The following is a 23,170-nucleotide window of genomic DNA, read 5'->3' as shown; positions in this document are numbered from 1 at the left end:
CACCGAAAATCCCAGAAAGCTTTATTTGCTTAGGAAGATTGATGCTGTTTAAAAACCCACCACTGCTGGAGGTTGGCGTGGCTGCCCAGTGCCTGTGGGTGCTGCTCAGACACTGGTACCTCCCTGTTTGGCACTGCCTTGGGTGCTGGGGAGCCAAGGGTGCCTGCAAATGGGGCCTCCCCAAAAGCAAGTCTGGCCTGGACACACGTTGGGCCTCATGGGGAACCCCACGGGAGGGGAGGCATGCACAGGGCTGGCAATGGGATGGAGCTGGCTCAGCCTGTCCTTGTGGGTCCTTCAGTCCCCTCATGGGGTGGCCTGGGGCCAGTTCTCTGTTTGCCCCATCTGTGAGATGGGTGCATGTGGCTGAGCACTCCGTGGGGCTCAGGGGGCTCAGAAGGGCTGGACGATGCTGCCAGTCAGTCCTGCGAGGAAGAGGGTGATGAGTGGTGCCTGAGGAGCCAGGCCAGGGATCAAAGCAGGGGTTTCTGCCTGGGTCTGGTTTCAGGAGACAGTGCTGGCCTCCTGCCCGTGTCCCCCTCCTGCCCTGCAGGGTCCATTCTGCCATGGCAGGTGGGTCACCGGAGCACTCACTGTGCCATGGGGGCACCACAGCCTCCAAGGAAAGGGGTGAATCCTGTTTCCATCCTGCCCTGACTGGAAGACTCTGGGCCCTCTCCTGCACCCATGGCCATGGGGCCGGCTGGGCTGCAACCTTCTCCAGGCTGACCGTGGGCAGAGGGAAAGGAGAGCATCACCACACTCCTCTCTGGAGGACTTAAACATCACCTGCTGCTTTTATTTCCTGCAAAGCATGGAGGGTATCCAGGTCTGGAGGGCTGGAAGCCTTGCTGATCTGGTCCTTTTGGGGTCCCAGTTGCTCTCCTCTGCAGTGGAAGAGTATTAGGGATGAACCTGCCCAGGGGATGCTGGTTGCTGGGCCGGGGAATGGGGCGATTTTCATCTCCATCTCTCTTCTGTCACCTTGGTGCTGCGGGAATGCAGCAGTCTGGGGATACCACCACTCACTCTGCTCCTCCAAAAGGATTGGCCAAGCTTTCCCCACTGCTTTCATCCCAAAAATTCTCCCTTGGAATATGGGCTGTGAGCCCTACCTTGCTGATAATGTAGTGCCATCTCCCCAGTGCCAAGTGACTCCCATCTGCAACTGCGGTGGCCATCTGTGGCCCTTCAGTAGGATTTAGTTTGCCTGCTGCCTGCCTCAGGGCTGGCGTTTCCTTGGAGCCAGCAGAGCCTCCTGCCCACTGTCCCTGTCAGTCCTGCCTGCAGCCCTGGGCATCACGGGCAGTTCTGAGCTCTGCAGGGAGGGCAGCATCCCCGACCTGCTGCTTTGCTGTGTGTTGGAGCTGGGTGGGGCTGGAGGGGCCCTGTCCATTGCTGGGCAGGGGGCTATGGGGCCACAGCCAGCACCCCAAAGAGTCCAGGTGCAGGCAGGAGTGCTGCCTGCTCTTTCCCGGCTGCTGGGGGCCCACAGCTCAGTGACACAGGCTGGAGAAGCAGCAGCCTAAAGTGGTAGGTGTGGAGAGGGGGAGGGTATTTTTCTGGAAGGTGATGTTTTCTGGCCACTGGCTGTGTCAAAGTACCCGGGGCTCTCCTGGGCTTCCCCCAGCAGCGCAGCACTCCTGGGGTGTAGCTGTTTCCCTGTGCCCTGACAGCACAGCATCCTGGGGTACCTGGGGGTGACACCATGCAGGAAGCAGGAGGGGTCTCTCTCTCCAGCTGACCATGGGGACCTGTGATTGTTGATCCCCCACTTTGTGCTACAGAATCCAGTGGGGCACGGGGGCTGCCACATGTCCAGGCTCTGAGGCTCAGCCCAGTTGTGCCACCGCTCCAGGATAGAGGGAAATGTAGTTCTGGCTGAGCTTGTGGCACCTGGGCACACTGTGGGGATCACACCAAGAGGCAGTCGTACTTTTCCAGCCTCAGGGCACCGAGTGGATGTCCTCTGAGCGCAGCACTTTGTAAACGACCCAGTAGAAGATATTGAAGACCAGGAAGGTGAAGGGGAAGACGGCTCGGGAGATGGTGTCGATCCGCTTGGCCCGGTCGATGTAGCGCCTGCGGAGGCTCTCCCCTTCGCGCAGCACGGTGCTGGCTGACGGGGGGCTGTACACACCAGGGCCCTCCCCAGCCCCCTCCTTGGGCTGCAGGCAGGGGCCCAGCCCGTAGCCTCGCAGGTAGAAGCGGCTCTCACGGCTCAGCTCTTCCTCCTGGCGAAGGGAAAGGCCGTCAGCCAGGGCGCCTGTGGGTGCTGGTGCTGCAGGGCTGAGGCTGCACATCCTGCACACCCTGTGGTGCTGGGTGACGAGGGCCTGTGCGAGGCTGGGCGCTCTGTCAGACAGCCCCAGCCACGCAGGCAGGAGCACGGGGCCAGCAGTGCTGTGCACAGGGTACGGGGTGAGCACTGAGCCCCTGCCTTCTCATCCAGCATGTGTTTCAGGGTGCATCCAAAGGCAACCCGACCCTGGCAGCCCTGCACATGCCCCCAGCTTCCTCCCAGCTCCAGCTCTGGGGCTTGGGAAGCCTGACTCTGGCAGCCAGAGGGATGGGAGGTGAACTGGTGGAAGGGGGCACATAGGGGGTGCAGGGTGTATTTAGTGCAGGGAGCTGAGGTGTGCAGGCACTGCTGTGACTGCTGTGTTTGCTGTGGGGTGGAAGTGTGACTGTGATGGTGAATAGGAGGGGATGGGCAGGTTGCTGGGGCAGAGCAGGGCAGGGATGCAGGAACCTGGCTATACCAAGGCTTGCAGGGCACCCCAGTCTCTCCAAGAACCCACGCTCTCATTTCTCCTCACATCTGCTTGACAGAGACTGCCTGGTGCAGCAGAGGAGGGAGGTTGAGAGAGCTGGATTCCTTGCTGGTCTCTCTGCCCTTGCTCACCCTCTCTCTCCCCTTGCTGGCAGAGGGCTGCAGAGAGGGCAATGTGCCCATGGAATTGCATGTTCATGATCAAGGCTGCAAAACTGCCGTGAGAGTCTCTGGCCGCAGCCCACTGCCATTGTTCAGGGCACGGATTGGGTGCCTCAGGGGCTGGCCAGCAGTGCCTGCACTCCTCCCCATCAACAGCTGTGCACGGTTTGCCACTTGCCTTGTCCTGCTCTTTTAGCCTTGGAGAGGGTTATGTGCGCAAAGATTTGACGAGGGATGGGCATGTGCAAGCACAGGCTGCACATCTGGCTTTTTGCTGAGCCCCTGGACTCATTTGGTCTCTGTGGCTCAGCTCAGCTCCCCTCTACCTTTGCTGGTGCTGTATCTGGCTGTGGTGTGTCCCTTCTTCCAAGGCCTGATGCAGGTCAGTGCCTCACTTTGTGTCTGGGTGCTGTTTGGGATCCTGAACACCATCTCTGGCCAGCACTGCCCTCCAGGACACAGAGGCTGCTTGCTGAGCTCAGCCCCTGCAGGCGCTCGGCTGGCACGGGGGCTCTCATGCAGAGAGTTTTTACTCTGGCATCTTTATTTAACTCAGCAATCCACAGGCTAAGCAAGATTTTACAGTGGGAAGAGCAGCAGTAGCTCAGATTGCTGAGGTTAGTTGTCGTTTGCAGTACAGTTTTATTTCCCTGCTTCACGCTGAGTGCCTGCAGCCACTCTGGGCAGGGGGAGCTGGGGTGCTCTGTGTGCCCTGGGGACCAGCAGCTGCTCCCCCAGCCTGGGGAGCCAGCAGGCCTAGCCTGTTCCTGAGCCTGGTTTTGGGTGGTCTGTGGGAGGACTTTACCCTCAGGCTATGAAACCCGGGCTTTGCTTTCTCAGGCACAGGAGCTGCATGTAGCAGGGCTCTGCTCCCACCTCTGACTGAGCAGCACCCTGGGGCGTTCCTGGCTGTATCCAGTGCTGTGTCAGCAGCACCCTGGGGTGGCTCTGCAGCCTCCACCTCAGGGCAGCTGCACTTTGGTCTGTTCTATGCCAGCAGATGGTCCTTGGGTTGGACAGAGCCTCCCTCTCGCTGCCCTGGCTGGGTGGGTGTTGATCTCCAGGAGTCATCTGTGAAAGGCAGGGTGCAAAGATGCCTCTCCTGGCATCCAAGGGCTGATGATGGTGTAGAGGTGAGGGTGACCAGGCCTGATCTCCTCTTTGGAGATGTGGTTGACCCCCTGCATCTCCCCATATCCTGGGAGCCTGCCCTGCCCCACACTTCTTCTCCCTATGCCTCAAGCTGCAAAGTGCCCGTGTGCCCTGAGCAACTGCCTGTGCTGGAGTGGCTGCAGGCAGCCGGGAGTGCCTGGAACCTGCCCACAGGGAGGCAGAGCCCTCACTCTGCCAGAGGTGTGGGCATGGCTGGGGAGCTGGGCAGCAGCCCAGGAGCAGCCATCAGCCAGCCTCAGCAAAAGGGACTTTGCCAGTGCTGCTTTACAGAAGGGGAACCCAAGGCATGGAGTGGGGGTGTCTACGGGGAAATCTGCTCCGTTCCCATCCCTCTCTCAAAACTTTTGAGCCCAGGAACTGGCAGCTGTATCCTACGGGCACATACTCTGTGCAAATCACTGGCCTGCTTCTTCCACAGGCCCTTGCTGACCCCCAGGGCTGGCTCCTGGGGGCTCCTTTTGGGGAGGGGAGGGTGAGGCTGGCTGGGGAAGCACGGGGGGCTGCCGGAGGGTCGTGCTTTACCCGGGAGCTGGAGAGCTGCGAGAGCGTCGCGTAGGTGTGCTCGCTGCTGTGCCGGCTGCTCAGCTGCCGCAGGGACTCCAGGCTGGCCGTGCCGCTGCTCAGGCCCTTTTGGCATCCAGCAGTGTGCACCAAACAGAAACAGGACAGCGGGTGACCGAGGGCTCTACCCCGCTCCCGGGGCAGCGGCTCTGGGTGCCACGATGGGGATGGTGGGGAGACGGGGGCTCTGTGCGGGGGAAAAAGCCCCCGCAGTGTGCCCTGGCACTGGGATCTGTCTTCAGCATATGCTGAAGGGATTTGATTGCATGGGACTCTGTGAGCCTGTGTGGTGTGTGTGTGTGTGTGTGTACTCATGTCTTCTGTGGAGATCTGGTGCCTCACAGAGTGTTTATGGCAAGAAAATGAGTGTGGGGCAGCCACATGCCTACCCCAAGCTTCTTGCAGGCCTGATGCCTCTGTTGATGGGCTGACTGAGGGGAGGACTATTGCCATGAGTGAGGGATCCTCACTCATGTCTCTGAGTCTCTGAGTCTCATGTCTCTGAGACATCTGTCTCTCCAGATGCTGCTGCGCTCCCTTCTGCAGCCCAGACCTGTCCCTGGGTGCCACCAGGTCCCTGACACAGCAGTGAGTCCCTGTCACCACTATGGCACAGCAAGGAGCCCAGGTTTGGAGCTGCAGCTAAGGGGAAAGGCTGTTTTTCCCCCCATCTTCACTGTTTATTTTTCTGCATTTTTAGAGGAAGCAGAGCCTGAGGATGTCCCAGCAGCAGAAGGACAGCACCCTAAGCAGGGTCTGAAGCACCCATGGGTGCTGTGCACTGTGCTGCAGTGCCTGTGGGTCCCTGGGGTGCTGGAGGAGCCATCTGGGGCAAGGGAACGCAGCCCTGCCCTGGGGGCTGCTGAGAAAGTGTCCCTGCAGCCCTGGGGTGTCCCCTCAGGGGCTGAGGATGAGCAGATGTCATGAGAGGGGGGGGACTCACCATCCTCTGCCGTCGCTGGCGGCGGCGCAGGCGCATGAACTCCTTGTGCTGGCGGGAGACAAAGTTGACGGCTGCGTACTCCAGCAAGGCGGCGAAGACGAAGAGCAGGCACACGGCCATCCAGATGTCAATGGCCTTCACATAGGACACCTGCCAGGGTGAGAGGGGGCTCAGGGACCCACTGCCCCCCACTTTGTTCATCCCCCCCACTGCCAGCTTCGTCCCCCTGCCAAGAAGCGTGGGAGCCCTCTCAGCCTGGGCACACGGGCCAGGGCAGCATTTCCCCTGGGCACGTGTGATGCCCCAGCTGATGAGACTCCAAAACCAGGCCATTCCCAGGGAAAGGCTGCCCCTGCCCCTGGGGCACGGTGGGGGGCTGCAGCGGGGGAGCCCAGCACTGACCTTGGGCAGGGAGGCCCGGGAGCCGGCGCTCTGCGTGGTCATGGTGAGCACCGTGGTGATGCCCAGGCCCACCCGGGCTGGTGCCGCATCCATGTTGATCCAGAAGGAGACCCAGGAGAGGATGACAATGAGCAGGCTGGGGATGTACATCTGGATCAGGTAGTAACCCATCTGCCTCTCCAGGTGGAACTTCACCTCAATGCAGGTGAACTTGCCTGTAGGGAAAGATGGCCCCAGTGGGCAAGAGGGACCCCTGGGTCATGGTGAGGGGATGGCAGCAGGTCCCTGGGGTGCTCACCTGTGTTGTAGTACTTGGTGCAATAGCCCAGGTCCTTCTCATCCCTGAGGATGAACTGTGGGAGTGTCAAGCCCTCTGCCACCTGCACGGCCTCCTGCTCCTCCAGCCACTCGAAGATGAGGTCGTTCATAGTGTAGCCAACTGGAGGGGATGTAGGGAGCCATGGGATGGGGATATGTACCCTGTTCAACCCCACCCTGAACTTTGTCCTGCTTCTGTCCCTCAGAAAAAGCGAGCTGCCAGCTTTTGGGATGGCATGGAATGGGAGGGGATGGGATGGGAAGAGGGAAATGAAGCACAGCTTGAACCCCCTGAGATACTCACAACTCTCCAGCTGCATGGTGCATGTCTGGATGTCCATGGGGAAGTTCTTGAGGTCCATGGGGCAGGACAGGATCAGTGTCAGCCTGGAGGAGGCAGAGGAAAGGAGGGAGTTGTTGGAGCTGGGGCAGACAGTGGGGAACAGTTGCCAAATGGAAGGCAAGAGGAGAGCTTTGCCTCCCCACTCAGGCACTGCACCAGAGGGAAAGGTTCTACCTAATGCTGTAGAGCACATTGCCATTCTTGAAGATGCGCAAGAGCTTGTTGTCCGTGGTGACCTCATGGAAATTGGCCCCTTTCTCGTTGGCAAAGAACAAGTCTGGCTTCCAGATGGAGTCGAGCATGGAGGGGTCGAGGTCGAGGGAGTCGTCGGGGTACTCCCGGTAAGCCAGGCGGGGGTCATTCCACTGCTGCCGCAGGAACACGTTCACCCGGTAGTCCTGGGACAGAGGGCACCACGTCAGCTATGAACACATCGTGGTGCCTGGGGAGGAGGAGGAGGAGGAGGGATGGAGGAGGAGGTGGAAGGGGCTGCCTCCCCTGAGGCTCAGCCCTGCTGTTGCTGCGTGCCTGACACTAATAAAGCGTGGAGCAGGGGCAGCTCAGGAGCCTTCCCATGCTCTTGGCAGCCAGGGGAAATTAAAAACCAAGGCCACAGCAGCTGAGAGGAGAAGGAGGAGGAAGACCAATAACTGCTGCCTGCAGCACTCTGCACAATGCTCTGTGGGCCTCTTGATAGTATTAAGGCTTTTGCAGAAGCACAAATAGGACATTTTAGCCCTGGGACTTCCTCTGAGGTGTTCCTCAAGCACCCAAGGAGGTTCAGGATGGTGGGAGGCTACATCCAGCTGCCCCACTGTAATCCTTTTGCGGGGGGTCTTTCTTCCAGCTCAGGCACAGGGAATGTGACCCACACAGCTAAGCTTGTGTTAGCTGACCCCAGAAAAGCCACAGCCATGTCCCCACCGTGGTGCCAGGATGGCTCCAGAGAAGGGGTCACAGGAACCTCTGTAAGCACAGCCATGGGCACTGGGACCCACACGCTCCCCGGCACAGCTGCTGCCAGCCCCGAGGCACTGGGAGAGGAGAGGAGAGGAGAGGAGAGGAGAGGAGAGGAGAGGAGAGGAGAGGAGAGGAGAGGAGAGGAGAGGAGAGGAGAGGAGAGGAGAGGAGAGGAGAGGAGAGGAGAGGAGAGGGAGAGGAGAGGGAGAGGAGAGGGAGAGGAGAGGGAGAGGAGAGGGAGAGGAGAGGGAGAGGAGAGGGAGAGGAGAGGGAGAGGAGAGGGAGAGGAGAGGGAGAGGAGAGGGAGAGGAGAGGGAGAGGAGAGGGAGAGGAGAGGGAGAGGAGAGGGAGAGGAGAGGGAGAGGAGAGGGAGAGGAGAGGGAGAGGAGAGGGAGAGGAGAGGGAGAGGAGAGGGAGAGGAGAGGGAGAGGAGAGGGAGAGGAGAGGGAGAGGAGAGGGAGAGGAGAGCCCACCACGCCAGCAAAACCCTCACCATGGTGGTCTCGGTGACGGAGCCAAAGCTGTTGATGAAGATGTTGCACGTCACGTTGACAGGTGGACCTGGAAAACAGCGTGAAGCCTCCTCTTGCCGCCGGCTGCCGAGACACGTGCGCTCCGCGGGCACACGCGGGGACACCGGCTCCGGCAGGCACCGCCTGGCTGGACGCACACAGCGCACACCCTCCCCTGCCTGTCCCCGGGGTGTGGGTAAGCCCCAGCACACCCTGCAGGCACTGCAGCCGCCCGTGCTGTCAGGCACAGTGAGCACACAGTGCTGGCAGGAGTGGCCGGGACACCGGGGAGGGTGTTGGGACACGGGGATGTGAGTCAGGGTTCTGCCCCAAAGCCCCCGGGTTTGGGCAGCCAGAAGCAGGGATCTGCCAGGTTTGGAACCCTCACACCTTCGCTCTTACCTTTGAAGTTGGGTCGAATGCGGGCGTCGTACCCTGAGGTTCGTCCCATAAGCTTGTCCAGGAAATCAGAGGGTGACATGGGCTGGGGTGAGCTTCGGGAACCAGCTTTAATCTCCTCCCGCCCTGAGACCAGCCTGTGGGGCAGAGGAGGCAGGTCAGCTGCTGCCTGCTGGCACCAGGAGTCTGCAGGCCCATTTTGGCACCCTGTGGGGACACTTGGCTGCCAGGGCAGGCGGCTGTGCCCTTGCTGCAGACACTCCAGTTCCCAGTCAGCATGTTGGGGGGATCCCTTCCTTCTGCTGTGATCCTGGTGGCTTTCCCCCTCACCTGAGTGGCACATGCCCACATTTTGCCTGTCCCTGCTCCACCACGTCCCTTGGCATGGGATTGGGGGCCAGTGCCTCTTGGCTCCAGGGCTGTGGTGAAGACAGGGCACAACCAGTGTTGGAGGGGGAAAGCAGGGAGGCTCCTCAGGTTCCACCTACAGCTCTGGCTTGAGTTGCTGAGCAAACAGTCACACACTGCCTGTCACGGACTCATGGCTTGGGGGACACAATGACCCTGCCTGAGTGAGGAGGTGTTCTGACACACAGCTGGGTTCTGACACCTTGCCAGGGGCCAAGGAGATGTGGCAGGAGAGGAGCAGCAAAGCCCACCTCCATACTAGCCATGGTGATGAGCTCTCCCACACAGTGCTCTGAATGATGATGGAGATTTATTTAAACTGACTCTGGAGGGGATATTTTTGTGAATGCATCTTAGCCTGCCAGCTTCTCTCTTCCTGTCAGTCTATAATGATAATTTCAAGGAACAATGCGAGAGATGTTCACTCACCACATTGCCAGGCATGTGGCTGTGATGGAGAGGAATTAGCCAGAGATCTCTGGACACAAAAGGAGCTTTGAGCATGCTGCTGGTGCTGCTGCATGCTGCCTTATAACTCCACCAGATCTATGCCCAGGTGGATCCCACTCCTCCTTGGTGCTACTACATCACTACAAGAAGAGGATGATGCTGGGAGCCCTGTGGTCCTTCCTCCTACCTCTTTTCAAAGGGGTGAAATTCATCCTAGAGGGGCTTATGTGCACCCTTACGAGCTAGAAATGGTCACAACCAAAATATTCCAGTGGGGCAGGTTTTCCTTTAATTGGAGAAGGGCAGCAGAGAATACCTGAGATTCATCCTAATCAAGAGCAAAAGTCTGGGAGAAATTCCCTGCCAGGAGCTGCACGAGCATGGTGTGGTGCCTTTGGGAGGAGGGCTGCAAGAGGCCAGGCTAACAAGGAGTTAAGTGAGGTTTCTGCCTACCACACAGCTATGAACCATGTCCTCCTCAGCAGGAGAGGACAGTGAGGGTTCTCCCCTGGAGCACGTGGGAGGGAGGCTCCTGGGTTCCCTTGGCAGGTAGCTCCTTGAAGAGGCTCAGATAACTGCCTGAGCCACAGCGGATCTGCAGCTCAAACCTGCGTGGGGGATCCCAAAATGCCCAGAGTGCAGCCACTTCCCACGGCATCCCTGGCAGGGCCGTGCTGGGACGAAGCTCTTGGGCACAGCCCCTGCCTGCAGCTCCCTACTGGAGGCACTGCCTGCCCTGGGGCCTCTGCCCCACCCTGGGCTGGCCACCGCAGGGCCCTGGAACTCAGCACCTCTGTGGAGCGAGTGGATGGCAGGGCTGGAAAATGCTGATGTCTGCCTAAAAACGCTGCCCTGAGACAAGCAGATTCTGCACGTGAAGCAATTCTATTTTACCCCTCCTTGCCATAAATGTTGCGAATTCCCCCCATGCTGCTCCAGCCATACCGAGTGGTGGGAAGGGGACCGGGATCAGGCTTAGCCCAGGAGTCCTGCAGCCCTCAACCCCTCCCTTCCTGACCCACTCTCCCTTGCATCCCACCTTGTCCCATATAACATCCGAGGTGGGCACAGATGGAAAAAGGACCTGGGGGACTTTAGATTTTCCACCCAAGTGGGACAAGGGTTGTTCCTGTACCCGTGGGACCTGGGGCACCCCCCCACAGTCCCGAGTGACCTAGGGTCTGGGTCAGGGACTGTCCTGAGCTCTCCTCCCCCCAAACACCATGAGCCAAAAGGATTTGGACGTCTCAGGGGCTTTGCAGCACCAGAGAAGGAGCTGTCTGGGAAATCACCTGGCCCAGCTCTCCCTTTCTCCCGTGGTGGCAATACTCCCCCGCTGGCCCGGGGCCAGGGGAACCCTCAGGGGCTGCTGGGGACAGGCAGGGTCTGGCTGTGCGCAGTGGGGGACTGGAGGGGAAAGGTCTGCTGGGTCCCTCGGAGCGCTGGGTCAGGGTCCTGGGGAATGGAGAGCGAGGCCAGATTTGCGGGAGATCCAGATAGGAGCTGGGAGCGTTCTGTCTGGGGCATCAGGCCCCGGAGACAAGTCCGGATCGGGGGTCGGGATGAGGGTTCCGGGGCTCGTTCGGGTCTGAAAGGGGATGCCCAGGTCCCTCAGGAGAGCTCTGTCTCCGAGGGGTGTGATACCCCGGGGCCGGAGGGGAATCGCGGCTCCCAGGGGATGGGGTCCGGGTGCCGGGGGAGCGGCTCGGAGAGCAGCGGTCCCGCAGCCCCGCGCAGCACCGAGCACCCGCGCCGTGCGCTCACCTGAGCGGGCCGCGCCGGGGCAGGAGGCAGCCGAGGAGGAGGAGGAGGAGGAAGGCGAGGGCACCGGCCCGGAGCGCGCCCATCCCGCCGCAGCCCGCAGCCCCGCCGCCCCGGGCGCACGGGCATGACCCGGCCGGCGGCGGCGGCGTCCCCGCTCCCGCTCTCGCCGCACCGGGGCCGCCGCCGCTGCCGCCGCCCCCCGCCCGGTCCCGCTCCTCATAGTCCGGGCGCCCGCCGCGGGGTGGGCGCCGGCCGGCTGCGGGCCCCGGGAACCGGGCGGAGCTTCGCCCGCCGCGGCGGGCAGGAGGCGGGCACGGCGGTGGGGGGCTCCCGTGCCCGCCTCCTCCCCGTCCCCTCGGGGCCCTCTGCCGCCCAGCCCGGGCTGTCCCGGAGCCCGCGTCCCCCGTGGGGGCTCCTCGGAGCGGGGAGGGAGCGACCCCCGCGGGGTTTGGGAGGGTCCCGGGGCGCAGCGGGGTCGGGGCCGGCGGGGTCTCGGGATGCGCCGGGGCTGAGGAATGTGGCAGCGCTGATGGCTGCGCAAGGGATGCTCGGAGGACGGGAACAGTACCGGGATCAGAGGACGTGCGGGGCTGAGGGCTGTGCGGGGGCTGAGGGATGTCCCAGAGGAACTGCCCGTCGGATGGGGGGGAGCGGCTGGGGAAAACAGGGCTCCTAAATCCTTCTGGATGGCCTTGGGGCCGCAGCTCAGCTCCCTCCTGCTGGTGGGGGGGGGACTCCTGCGCTTGCGTTTCCCAGAGGCTCCGCGGATGGACGAGACTGTCCTGGGTGAGCTCCCCGGAGAACACAAGATGGACAGTCGTGTCTGCGCGATGCGGGAGCTGCAGCGGCTGCCGGGGAGAGGGAAACCAAGGCAGAGGAGGGGAGCTGCCTGTTAACCAGAAGCAGGGCTGGGACTCGGGCTGCTCGGCCGCCTTTGCCCTGTCCCCTGAGGCCACCCGGCCAAGCCGCAGAGTCGCCTCTGGTCCAAGGCAATCTATGATTAATTTGCAAGGAAGTAAATACTATTTAAAAAAGATAAAAGTGAAGAATAAATGATTCCTGGCAGATATGTCAGTCAGGTTTCTGTTCACTCTAGTGTGGCTGGCTCATCTCATTTATTTGTATTAATTGCAGTCTGGTAATGGCTGGGAGCTGCTGTACAAAGCCATTGCCGCAGGGGTCCACAGAGGAGGATCTCAGAGGAGAAGGAGAGCACGGTGCCCCCTGTGCCTGCTCTCCCCAGGGCGAGTGCAGGACTTTGAGAGGTCCCCACTGGATCTGCTGCAGTGTGAGCGAGGGCTGGCTGTGTGAGGCTGAGCCCGGGGTGCCTGGGCCAGCAGGGCAGAGGGGGCTGCAGGCGGTAGCCAGCGGGCACTTGGCTTGAGGCAGCGTGCGGGAGTCCTCATCCCCACTCATCGGCTCTCCCAGCACCAGGAGCTGGGCCAAGTCTCCTCTGATTACCGTTGCCATTAATGTTTACGGTGCCACGGTGCTGGGAGGCGCAAGGCACAACGCGGAGCCCCAGGGAGCAGAGCAAACGCACGCTGTGTGACAGCTCCTCTTCCTGACACTGTCCGAGCTAAACAGACCTGACACTTCTGGGAGGAGGGGAGCCAGTGCATCCTCTCTGCTCTCTGGGGAAACTGAGGCACTGGCACGGTGTCCCTGCATCAGCTGAGGGGCCTGAGGATGGTCAGACTGGCTGTGGGGCCAGCGTGTCAGGTGGCCACGAGCGTGGGAGCTCAAGATAACCAGCTACAAGCCATGAGTGCTGTGGTCAGCAGGGCGCTGGGACCGAGCTGATGAGGCTCTTGGAGGGGCCGGTGAAGCCAGTGTGGCTCCCCGATGGGCAGCACTGTGGGGGATGCTGCAGGCACAGGCCTCCTGCCCGCCTTGCAGCTCTGCAGGCAGCCAGCACTGCGAGGAGTGAAGCAGGGCTGAAAGTAAGCTCTGAGAAAATGAAGGCAGCGAGCATCCCATCAGGAGGGCGAAGGCAGCACTGATTTCTTGCTGGCTGGGTCGGGGGGATGGAGCAGCAGCTGCAAAACCAGAGCCCCAGCGGTGCCCAGGGGACCCCAGGATGGCGCCTCATCCCCACCAGGGGATTTTTGGGAGTGACAAGAACAGGCTTATTATCCCCCATGTCCCTCAAATGAAAGCCTGAGGTGTTTTTTCTGTAAACAGTCGAGATTCCAGCCAGCAGGCAGCTGTCAGCATTGGGCTCCTGGAGACAGGCATCCACCACCAGGTTGCCCTGTGGCTGCTCTCCCCAGAGGCAGCAAGACTGGGCAGGGGACAAAGACCACACTCTGATCCCGTGGCTGCCAGCCTGGTGCAGCCCCCAGGGGGACCCCTGTGTCCCTGCCCCAAAGCTGTCCCTGTCACCGTGCCAGGCTCTGCTAACAGGAGACGTGCAGGCAACAGAGACTGGGTTTGCTCAGATGGGGAGAAAAGTGAGATATCTTCTTTCCCTTTCCCTCCACTATCTCTGAGTTGACATCAAACTGCTTCTTTGAGGCCAGACACTTACCTGCCTCAAACCTGCCTGGCTCCAGAGCCTGGAGAAGGGCTGTGCCAATCCACACTGCCTGTACCCCAGCCCCTCTCTGCTGCTCAGCCCCGCAGTGCCACATCTATAGATTTAATCGTGTCTGATAAATGAAACCCTGAAGTGTATTTGCAGACAACACCATTACAAGGTGAGGCTGAGTCATTCAACCCCTTGAAAACAGGTTTGGGCTTTTTTTCCAGAGAAAAGGTTCAGGTGCTTAAGCTCAGTTTCAGGATAAAGACCAGCTTTGTGCTATTTGTGTTGAGGGGTGAGGGAGCAGAAGGACAGGAGGCAAAGGAATACACTTTGCTCTTTATTGTAGGACCACAAAGTCATCCTGCTGCTTCCCAGTCATCCTTGGTCTCTCCTTTGGAGGGAGCACAGATTTGCCTTTGCCCTGGAGCCAGGAAGACCTGAAGCACCAGGAGGGACAGAAGATTCAGGTGGGCACAGGTTTGTGGGGGGCTTTGAGCAACCTGCTTCAGCACCCCTCCAGCAGGCTTGGAGGGTCAGTTGCTCTGGGGAGGGCTTGGTAGCAGCTCAGAGGCAGCTCCTGCTTTGGGGGCATTGCTTGCTCTGCATCTTTCAGCCCCAGACCCGGTGAAGGGCTGGCACGTGGGCCAGGGCAGGATAACAACTCTGCAATTCATCAGGCACAGAGTCTGACGCTCTGGGAGACTGTGCTTGTTGTAATTACAAAGCACCACATCACAGGCACCTCCATCCTGTCTCCTAATTCTCTCCTGACTTCCTTCCCCTCTCCCAGGACTCCCAGCCAGCCCAGCCAGCTCTGGGCATCCTCCTGTCTCTTGTGGCCCAGGACTGGGATTTTCTTTTGCAGAAATCAAGGTGTGAAACAGAGCTGCTGCAGAGGGCTCTGCCAGCCAGCCAGCGTGCAAGGGCTGCTGTGCACTTGTCTGGACCAACTGCTTAAATGCTTAATGAGCCCTGGGGAGCACAGCACTCCTTGTGAAAGATTCAAGTTCTCTGTTGCCTTCAGTTTAGGGCCATGTCAGCTCCCTTTCCCTTTTTTAATTCTCTGACCAGTGAAAATAAGGGAGAGCAGGCACAATCTCATTGCTGTTTCTAAGGAAAGCAGCAAAACAAACAGGAAAAGCCCACGTGCCTGCACTGGGGGAGAGAACATCCCCTCCACCCTGGGGGGACACAGAGGCAGACTCCCCCAAAGCAAACATTTTGAGGCAATTATTGGGGTGTGAAAATAATGCTGGAGCAAACACATTCTGGTGGGTGGCTGTGCTCTGCTGCCAGCCTGCGGCTCTCCACGGCTGCCCAGCATGAGCCTGGTTTGGACGCTGTTGTCATGTAATGTCACTGCTTTTCCAGTGTTGTGCTGGTCCCTGCCTTTCCCTGGAGAAGCTGTATAATAGGCTGTGGGTGCTTTTCTTTCCCAGAAGGAGCAAAAATCATCTCATTGCAATAAATGGGGAAGGCATCAGTAACTGTGGTGGTGCTTTGGTGCGGGGACTGGACCAGAGCATGGGCAGAGATCCCAAACGTGCCCCCATTCCTTAGCAGGGCAAACAGGCACTGGATCCAGGTGTAGCCACCAGAGGGACAGGGCAGGATGTCCCTTTCTGTGGCCTGGAAGGTCATGGGGGATATTTGGAGCTGCTCCTAAAGGAGGGTGGCACCATGGTGTAGGAGGAGGGGACAGGTGGCACTGGGGACCCCAGTGGGGGCTTGGTGTTTATGCGGCAGTGCCAGCAGGACCCAGTGCCTCACCAAGCAGGGCAGGGTGACCCAGAGGGGATTGCAAGGTGAACTGAGACGTTGGTCCCAACTCCAGCAAATGTTGCTCTATGATTTTGTGGCACTTTTCCAGGCTAAAAATACCCCTGATGCTGGTGCTGGGGGTGGGCTCTGTGCGCAGTGGCTGTGCAGGGATGCTCTGTGCTGCGGGACTGGCCAAGGGCAGCTGGACCATCCGGCTGGGGTGGCCCTGCCAGCAGCCATGGGGCTGCCCCTCCTGCTCCATGAGCAGCCAGGCGCAGAGGTCACCTCTCCTCTCGCTCCAGATGACCTGGCACCTCTCTCCAGGGCTGTGCCAGATGCAGCTGCTCATCCATCAGTCCCCAAAATACTGTGTGGGGACAGAGCATCCTCAGTGAGCACTCTGAGCCGTGTTTCAGCCCAGCACTGTGTTCTTTGCTGATCCCAGAGGGTCACTTAGGCTCAGCTGGGAGCTCCTCAGGGGGTGGGATGGGCTCCTTTTCCTAACGAGGTGCAGGGAGGCCTGAGGACTCAGCCCATCACTGTGGTTGTGAGGCTGCTGCACATGCTAAGGAAATGTGCCTCCAGACCCTGCACACAGCTGTGGGGGGTCATCACTGCTGAAAGGGCACTTACCTGTCCCCGTGTGAGCCTGTGTCCCCCTGAGCTGCTGGGAGCTGGGTTTGGGACACCAGAGTGACTGGCTGGAGGGGGGCAGAGTTGATGAGCATCTCTGAGGTTTAGATGCAATCCCAGCATGGCAGGATCCAGCTGGGTCAGCCCCATCCCACTTCAGTGCCCTCCTGGCCATGGGGAGCAGCTTAGTCCTGCTCCTCTCTGCCATTCCAAGCAGATCACTCAGAGCATCCTGGAACCCTGAGCACCTTCCCTGCAGGCTGGGAGGCCTTTCAGCTGTTGTTCTGAAAGCCATCAAAGAAAAGAGTCCAGTGCTTGTTCTTCAAAACCACCCCCTCATCAACAGGTGCTTATCCTCATCTGCCTAACATATTTCTGATATTTTATGGCAGGTTCTTAAGGAACTGTTTTGTGTACATCCCACCCATCACATCCAACCAAGTGACTGCCACCCTGGCCTGAAGACATGGACTGGATGGTCCAAACCTCCCTTTGTCTGCCCATGGGCTGCAGACCTTGTGTCTCCTGGCCCTGGCACTGCTCTGCCTCGGCTGTTTGCTACACATGTGGGGTGTATTTGCAGATAGAGCAAGCGAGGAGGGAACTGCAGACAGAGGGAAGGCTGGAGCAGTGGCACTGCCTGATCCTGTGACCTTGGCAAGCCAGCAGGATGAACAGGGAGATTTAATTTAGATAAGTGTCAAGCAAGACTCTTGGGGAGAGCAGCAAAGCCTGGCACAGATTCCAAAACCCTCAGAGGATGCCTCGCTTCCCCAGGGTGCTGGCCTGACCCCTGCTCTGGCTGCCTCCAGCATTCCCAATGTCTCTGGAAAAAATCTACTGGACTTTGACACTGCAAGACCCCTGAGCCCTAACCTCTGCCTTCCCCTCACCCTCTGCAGCTCTTTGCCCTGCCTGAGCACGGGAGGGGACGAGCTGCTGTGCCAAATCAATGCCTCAGCAAGTGCTGGGCTAAGGGGTGGCAGTGGGGGAGTGGGAACAGGGTCAGTGTGGTCCCCCAGTCTCCTCCCCATTTGGGGTACCCAGCTCTGTGCATCCTTGACCACGGTTGCCATGGTGATGCACATCTCTCCCTGCAGCAGGAGCACTGGGGTTTGATGAGCTCTGTTCACTGTTCTGGCTTCCAGAGCTCTCCTGCCCTCAGCCCCAGCAGTCTCCAAGCAGGAAAGCAGGAGATCAGCAGGAGCAGACCATGGGGTCGGGCTGTGTGCCATTCCCTGAAGGCTGCCTGCCCCCATCTTACTGGATGGGACTGGTTTTATTTATTTTTTCTTCAACTAGAGACCTCCAGAAGGAACAAGTTTGGAAAATGGAATGAAAATGGAACATTTCACATCAGGTGGCAAGAGCAGGGAATAAAGAATAAGAAACCAGGACCTGTGCCTTGTGCCCCCTGCCCTGTGGCCCTGCTGCTCCTCTGCCCCTCAGCATGGCCTCTGTGGTGGAGAGGGAGGATTTATTCAGATGTAAATCCCCCCACTGCTGCCCAGATAAAACAGCAGCTGGCCAGGCAGCTGGTTCCAGGGGGAATATTGACAGTGGCAGTCAGTGTGTGGAGCTGCCATGGTGGCACCTGCATCCCACAGAGCTGGGAGATGTCACTGTGCCAGAGAAGCCATGGCTGGGAGGGAACAGCATGCTGAGTGCCACTGGGCTGGTGTTGGTCGTGTGGCTGCAGAGGATGGTGCCTTGAGGAGCCTCCTGTGATCCCAGGCTCATCCCCACCCCATCCTCTGCTTCCCACTGCTGTGGGCTTTGTGCTGTCTGTTCTGGGGTCCCTGCTGCAAGTGGCATCTTGGCAAAGCATCTCCTCTGTCCCCACGTCACCACCTCGCCATCCCCAGGGGCTGAGGCTGATTCCCAGTGCAGCTGCTGGCATGGGAGGACCACATCGGGACATCACTTCAGGAAAAGTAATACCTGGAGCCACAAACGAGTCCATGGTCTCCAGAGACACCCCAGCACCTGCATGGTGTCCATGGGGTGTTCCCAGCTGGAGGGGGGCACAGGAGGGTTTTTGGCTGCTGTCTCCAGTCCAGTTTCTGAGAGCTGCCTGTGCCTGCAGCCCTGGGGAGAGGCAGTGGGTTCCAGGTGGGGAATGTCTGCACCTCTCACACCCACCTCCTGGTCCTGCTGTTGGCTTTGCTCCCCAGGAAACACCACAGCACGGTCTCTGTGGCTCAGGCACAAGGAGCTGTGACAATAATGCCACCCTGGGGGCTGTCACTGCTGTCCTTTTGCTGTCCAGCCCAGCCATCACCTCCCAGTTCCCACTTGCTCATCCTTCAGGAGAGCCCCCCACTGCAGCTGGCACCTGCTGGGCATCCCTCCAGCCTGAGGAGAGGGCTCAGAGGGGCTGGCTCAGCCCCTGTGCCCTGGTCCCTGGGAGGGGCATCACCCTGGCATGTGTGGGACTGGGGCTGGCATGGGGACAGGCATGAGACACATCTTCCTGGGCTCTAGAGGGAAGTATAGGGACAGGCTCCCCCTGTGCAGGAATCCAAGACTGAACACTGCAGGCACAAATTCCACTGCTCAGGGGCTGTTCTGACTGACCCAGGACCCCCCTCTGCATCTCTGGGCCTCCTGTGGGCTCAGGGAAGGTGTGGGACGAGGTAACACCTCCTGGGCTGCTTGGAAGCACATGAATTCATTTGAGCCTTTTCAAACCCTGGTCCCTTGGGCAGCAAGAAATAAATGGGGACACCCCAGAACTGAGAACTGAGCCACCCTCTCTCTACACTGCAGCTTCACAGAGCCAGAGCAATCCTGGGCTGTATTTGCTGTTCTCATATACCAGCCCCTCCAAGGAGGCAGGATGACATTTGTCTTTCCCTTCCAGGATTTTCTGAAAAGTAAATGAGAACAGTTCAAGAATATGACCCCATGAATGGCAGAGTAAGAGAGTAATGAACAGCCTGGAAAACATCAGAGTGAGGCATCTGTTTACCCTCCAGTAAGGAGAAAATCAAGGAGAAAGGCAGTGGATATGAAAGGCAAATCTGCTGGAAAAGGAGCCAGGGGAAAAGAAATCACCTTCTCCACAAACCTGTAATTAATCTGAGGGACTCATTGTACTGAGTGAGAAGATTTGTGGGAATTTCTTTTGAAATTAGAAACCACAATAAAGAAGTTGTTTGTACCACTGTATTATCCCAAATTTCTGCAGTAAATAACAGGGCTGTTTGGTGGATAAAAGGAGCAGTGAGCAGCCAGGAAGCCTTCCAGTGCCTGGGCTGTCCTCCCATCAGCTGGGCCCTGGGTGAGGGCACTGCATGTGCCATTGCTGGCGCCTCTTGGGTGTACCCTGGGCTCTGCTGCCAGCAGCTGCCTGAGCCCCTGATCCCCCCAGGCACAAACACAGCCTGAACACCTGCACTCACCTGGGTGACACAGCCAGTGAAAGGTGTGGGGACAGCGTGTGTCACCTCCAGGATGGCAGGCACCCTGCCCCGAGCACGGCTGGGGAGCTGGTGGTGCCTTCTGCCCCCCAGCACTGAGCCCAGGCACAGTGCACAGACTGGACAAGATCTTCCAAACTTAAAAACCTGGTAGGTTTAAAAAGTCAGGCTCCTGCAGAGGGAAACATCAGCCAGAGACACCAAAACAGAAGGGCAGACATCTGCTCAGCTTCTCTGCAGGGTGACTGCGTGGGAGGTGAGCTCATCTCGGTGCTATCCCTGCTGGCCAGCACCTCCTGGCTGCCCCTGCGCTCCCAGATAAAGTCTGGGCGGGCAGGAGATGAGTGCTGGTGCCAGGTAGGCAGGCTCTGTCCCCGGGTTATCCAGCAGGGCTTTGTTGAGCTGCCTGCATCCCTGCTTGCTGGGGAGGGTTCTGAGAGCTCCAGAGCATCCCTGGGGTGCTCAGGGTGCAGGGTCCCACAGCTGGCACCTCTGCCCAGCCCCTGCTGAGCCTCACCAGGGTTTCAGCCTTTCCTCTCCTGAGCAGCCCTTCCTCTACAACACTGGCCTGTCTGTCTGTCCTTCAGCACTCCTCCCCTGTCCTCTGATAGCCTCTACCAGCTTCTTCTTTTTTTTTTAATTTAATTTTTATTAGCACATTTTGCAGCCTTGTAGCAGCCCGGGAATACAAATAGGACAGCGAGGACAGCCAGGCCCGGGCAGCGGCAGCGGGGCTGGCTCCGGAGGGAGTCCTTGGCATCCCGGGAGGGGACAGCTGGACAGATGCTGCTGGAGCCACCACAGCCTTCCCACGGTCACTGTCTCCTCTCGGTTCAGCCGGGGCCACCTGGGAAAACAGGAGATTTTGCACGGCAGGAAAATCCCTGCAGCTCGGGTTCCCTGGCCGCGGTGGTTTCACCCTGCTGGGGGTGGGAGGTGGGTGAAGAGGAGACTTAAAATCAGCAGCAGATGACAAGAAATTCAGCCTGACCGGGGAAGCGAGTGGCTAAAAATAGCAGCAAGGTTCTCAGCTGTGACAAGATAGGCTGGGATTTCTCCTGCTGACAGATGTATAATGGATAAGGGCACCGCACGTGCTGCTGCTGGTGCCTCTCGGGTGCACCCAGGGCTGTGCCTGCATTTTGGGGAGCACTGGCGGGGGGGGGGGGGGCTGGCTGTGTTTTGCAGGGTCAGCACACCCTGATTTTGGCCACTGTGCGTCTTTGCAAACCCAGCCCCGTGCCCAGGGGAGTGCAGAAAATGAGGAGTGCGGGGAGTGCAGCCCCTGTGGGGCTGTAAGCGAAGAAATCAATTAGCAGGGAATACAAATCCTCCCTGAAACTGCAGGAAACCCCCTTCTCCCAGCTGGCCTCCCTGCTGCCGCCTGCCTCACGCCAGGGAGGGCTGCCTGCATGCCCAGGGTGTGCTGGGAGGGGGTAGGACAAGCAGGAGTCTGTCCTGTGCCATCAGGGTGATGGGACAAGTGTGACAGTCTGTGGTGGTTGTGGATGAGGTGACTGCACACAGGGACAGGGACAGGGACAGGGAAAGGGACAGGGACAGGGACAGGGACGGGGACAGGGAAAGGGACAGGGATGATGCTTTGGTCCTCTGCCCCACATGCTCCTGTTTGCATTTCCATCTCATTTCTTTGCCCTAAAGTATGGAGTGGCATCAACCAGCGGTGCCTGTGTGGCTGTCCCTTTGCCATTGATGTCCCTTGCTTGTCCCCCCCCAGCCCCAAGCTTGCTTTCCCTGTGGCCCAGGGGAAATCTTGAGTCTGAGCTGCAGCTGTGAAGAGAAAAACCCGCAAAAATTCCAGAGTCCTTTCCACATGGGGAGGAGCGCATTTAGAGATGTACCTGTGCCCATCCAACTACTTCATTTTGGTGCAGCCCTTTGCAGCATCTCAGTGCAGATTGTGGGTGGCTGGGGAAGGAAAACCCGCTCCAAGCCTTGTCCTCATCATTCCCCAGCACACCTCACAAGGGGCAAAGTGTGGCAGTCCCAGGCTCTGTTAATGAGGGCTCATAGCTGAGTTCTTCATTTCCCCAGGGCATGGGGGCGGTTTTGGATGAAATTGGTGACTGCCCAAGGGTCAGAACAAATTGCAAGGTGATCCATATTGATTTATAAGCATGTTTATTTTTACCAGCCTGGCGTGTTCCCCTCCTGGCTGGCAAGCAGGGATGCGTCCTCCCTCACCTGAGAAGCAGCAGCATTCTCTCTGGCAGGGATGAGCCAACAAGAGAACTTTGATGTGGGCTGGCAGGAGCCCTGCAGCTCCCCTGGGGCCTCATCCAGCCAGGGGCTGAGCTGCAGGATTGCTCTGAGCATGCAAAAGTGTGAGGCTGGTTTTGCAGCAGAGGCTCTCACGAACTCTCCAAGTGAAATGCAAAGAGGGATGCAGTAAAGGCTTTCCAACATCCCCATGGCCACAGGTGGCCCCAGGGCTCTGGCCCCTGGAGTGCAGGCACAGAGCAGTGTTTGGGGTGGGCTGTGAGCTGCTCACCCAGCGCCTCGGGGCAGGGCACCCTCCATGCTGCCACAGGAGAGGCAACTCCAAAAAACACTTTCCTGCATATTTTCCTCTCCTTCAAGCCTTAGAAATCCAAGGGGGGATGATTTCTCCCTTTTCCCTGTCTTGCAGCCCCTCTCTGGAGCATCCATGGAGCACTGGCAGGAGGTGGTGAGCTGGTCCCCACTGCCACACAGGGCCAAGGGGTTTCCATCCCACTTTTTGTCATCCACCTGCTGACAAAAGGTTCCCAATAGCCAAGAATTTTAAGCCACTTTGTGTAGAAATCATAGTCTCTCTTAGCTGCTCACCTTGTGCCCAATGAGGTAAAACTCCCACTCCCCTCCAGAGTGTTCAGAAATGGCAGAGTCAGCAAGCCTGGAGCTTCTGTGGAAATAAAAAGAGGGGCTGGTTTGTTTTTGTCCCATGTCATATTTTATTCTTCTCCTGTTATGTTGCATTTTATATGTTTTATTTATGGGGGACTTTTTATGTAATACTTTTTCCTCCTGGTGGCTGGGGGTCCCTCCAGGCTTCCCTGGGATGCAGGCAGGGCTCTGCTGGTTTCCAGTGGCTGGAGGGGTTGTGGTTATTTCCACAGGGGTGTCACCTTCCCATGGCCATTTCAAGGCGATCATGGCCAGGTGACATCACTCTCAGGCCACCTGGATGCCACCTGGGGTGTTGCCACAGTGGTGGCAGAGGCTCCCCCTGCTCTGTTGTCCCCTCCCGTCCCACACCTGGCTGAGGACACCAGGCAGCCCCTCTGCCATCCTGCCTTGCAGTGGGAAACTGAGGCAGGGAGTGGCTCTGTGGGGCCAGCAGCTGTGCCCCACTGATGTGGGGTGCAGCTGGCCACCACACAGCCCTGGCAGCATTTGCACAGATGCCCGAGTGGTGTTTCCCCCCAGCCCACCTGTGGGCAAGCCGAGGCGTGGCTTTTTGGGTTGGTTTGGAAGCAGCAGGGTCCCCGCAGCGTGGCCCACCCTGGTCCTAGCCTGCCACCGCCCAGAGACTCGCCAGCCCACCAGTGTCCCCAAGCCCAGGGACAGCCAGGCCCTGCCACCTCGCTGCCTGGCACAAAGTGGGGCATTGAGGGACACAGCAGGGCTTTGTCCACCCTGTGCCTGCCGGGAAGGGG

General features: G+C 59.1%; 1 protein-coding gene across 1 annotated transcript; it reads right to left on the bottom strand.

The window, feature by feature from the left end:
* Nucleotides 1-1,946: 1,946 nt before the first annotated feature.
* Nucleotides 1,947-22,366, bottom strand: LOC131583537 (glycine receptor subunit alpha-4). Its single transcript, XM_058847752.1, has 9 exons — nucleotides 22,341-22,366; nucleotides 8,550-8,683; nucleotides 8,129-8,196; nucleotides 6,850-7,073; nucleotides 6,637-6,719; nucleotides 6,313-6,453; nucleotides 6,015-6,229; nucleotides 5,613-5,762; nucleotides 1,947-2,234 (listed from the first exon to the last, which is right to left on the bottom strand). The coding sequence occupies exons 2-9, from the start codon at nucleotides 8,626-8,628 to the stop codon at nucleotides 1,947-1,949; spliced, it is 1,248 nt and encodes a 415-aa protein (XP_058703735.1). The 5' UTR covers nucleotides 8,629-8,683; nucleotides 22,341-22,366.
* Between the last annotated feature and the right edge of the window lie 804 nt (nucleotides 22,367-23,170).

This window comes from Poecile atricapillus, chromosome 12 (genome assembly GCF_030490865.1).
Source record: "Poecile atricapillus isolate bPoeAtr1 chromosome 12, bPoeAtr1.hap1, whole genome shotgun sequence".
Taxonomy (NCBI): domain Eukaryota; kingdom Metazoa; phylum Chordata; class Aves; order Passeriformes; family Paridae; genus Poecile; species Poecile atricapillus.
This window is presented reverse-complemented; position numbering and strand designations above follow the sequence as displayed.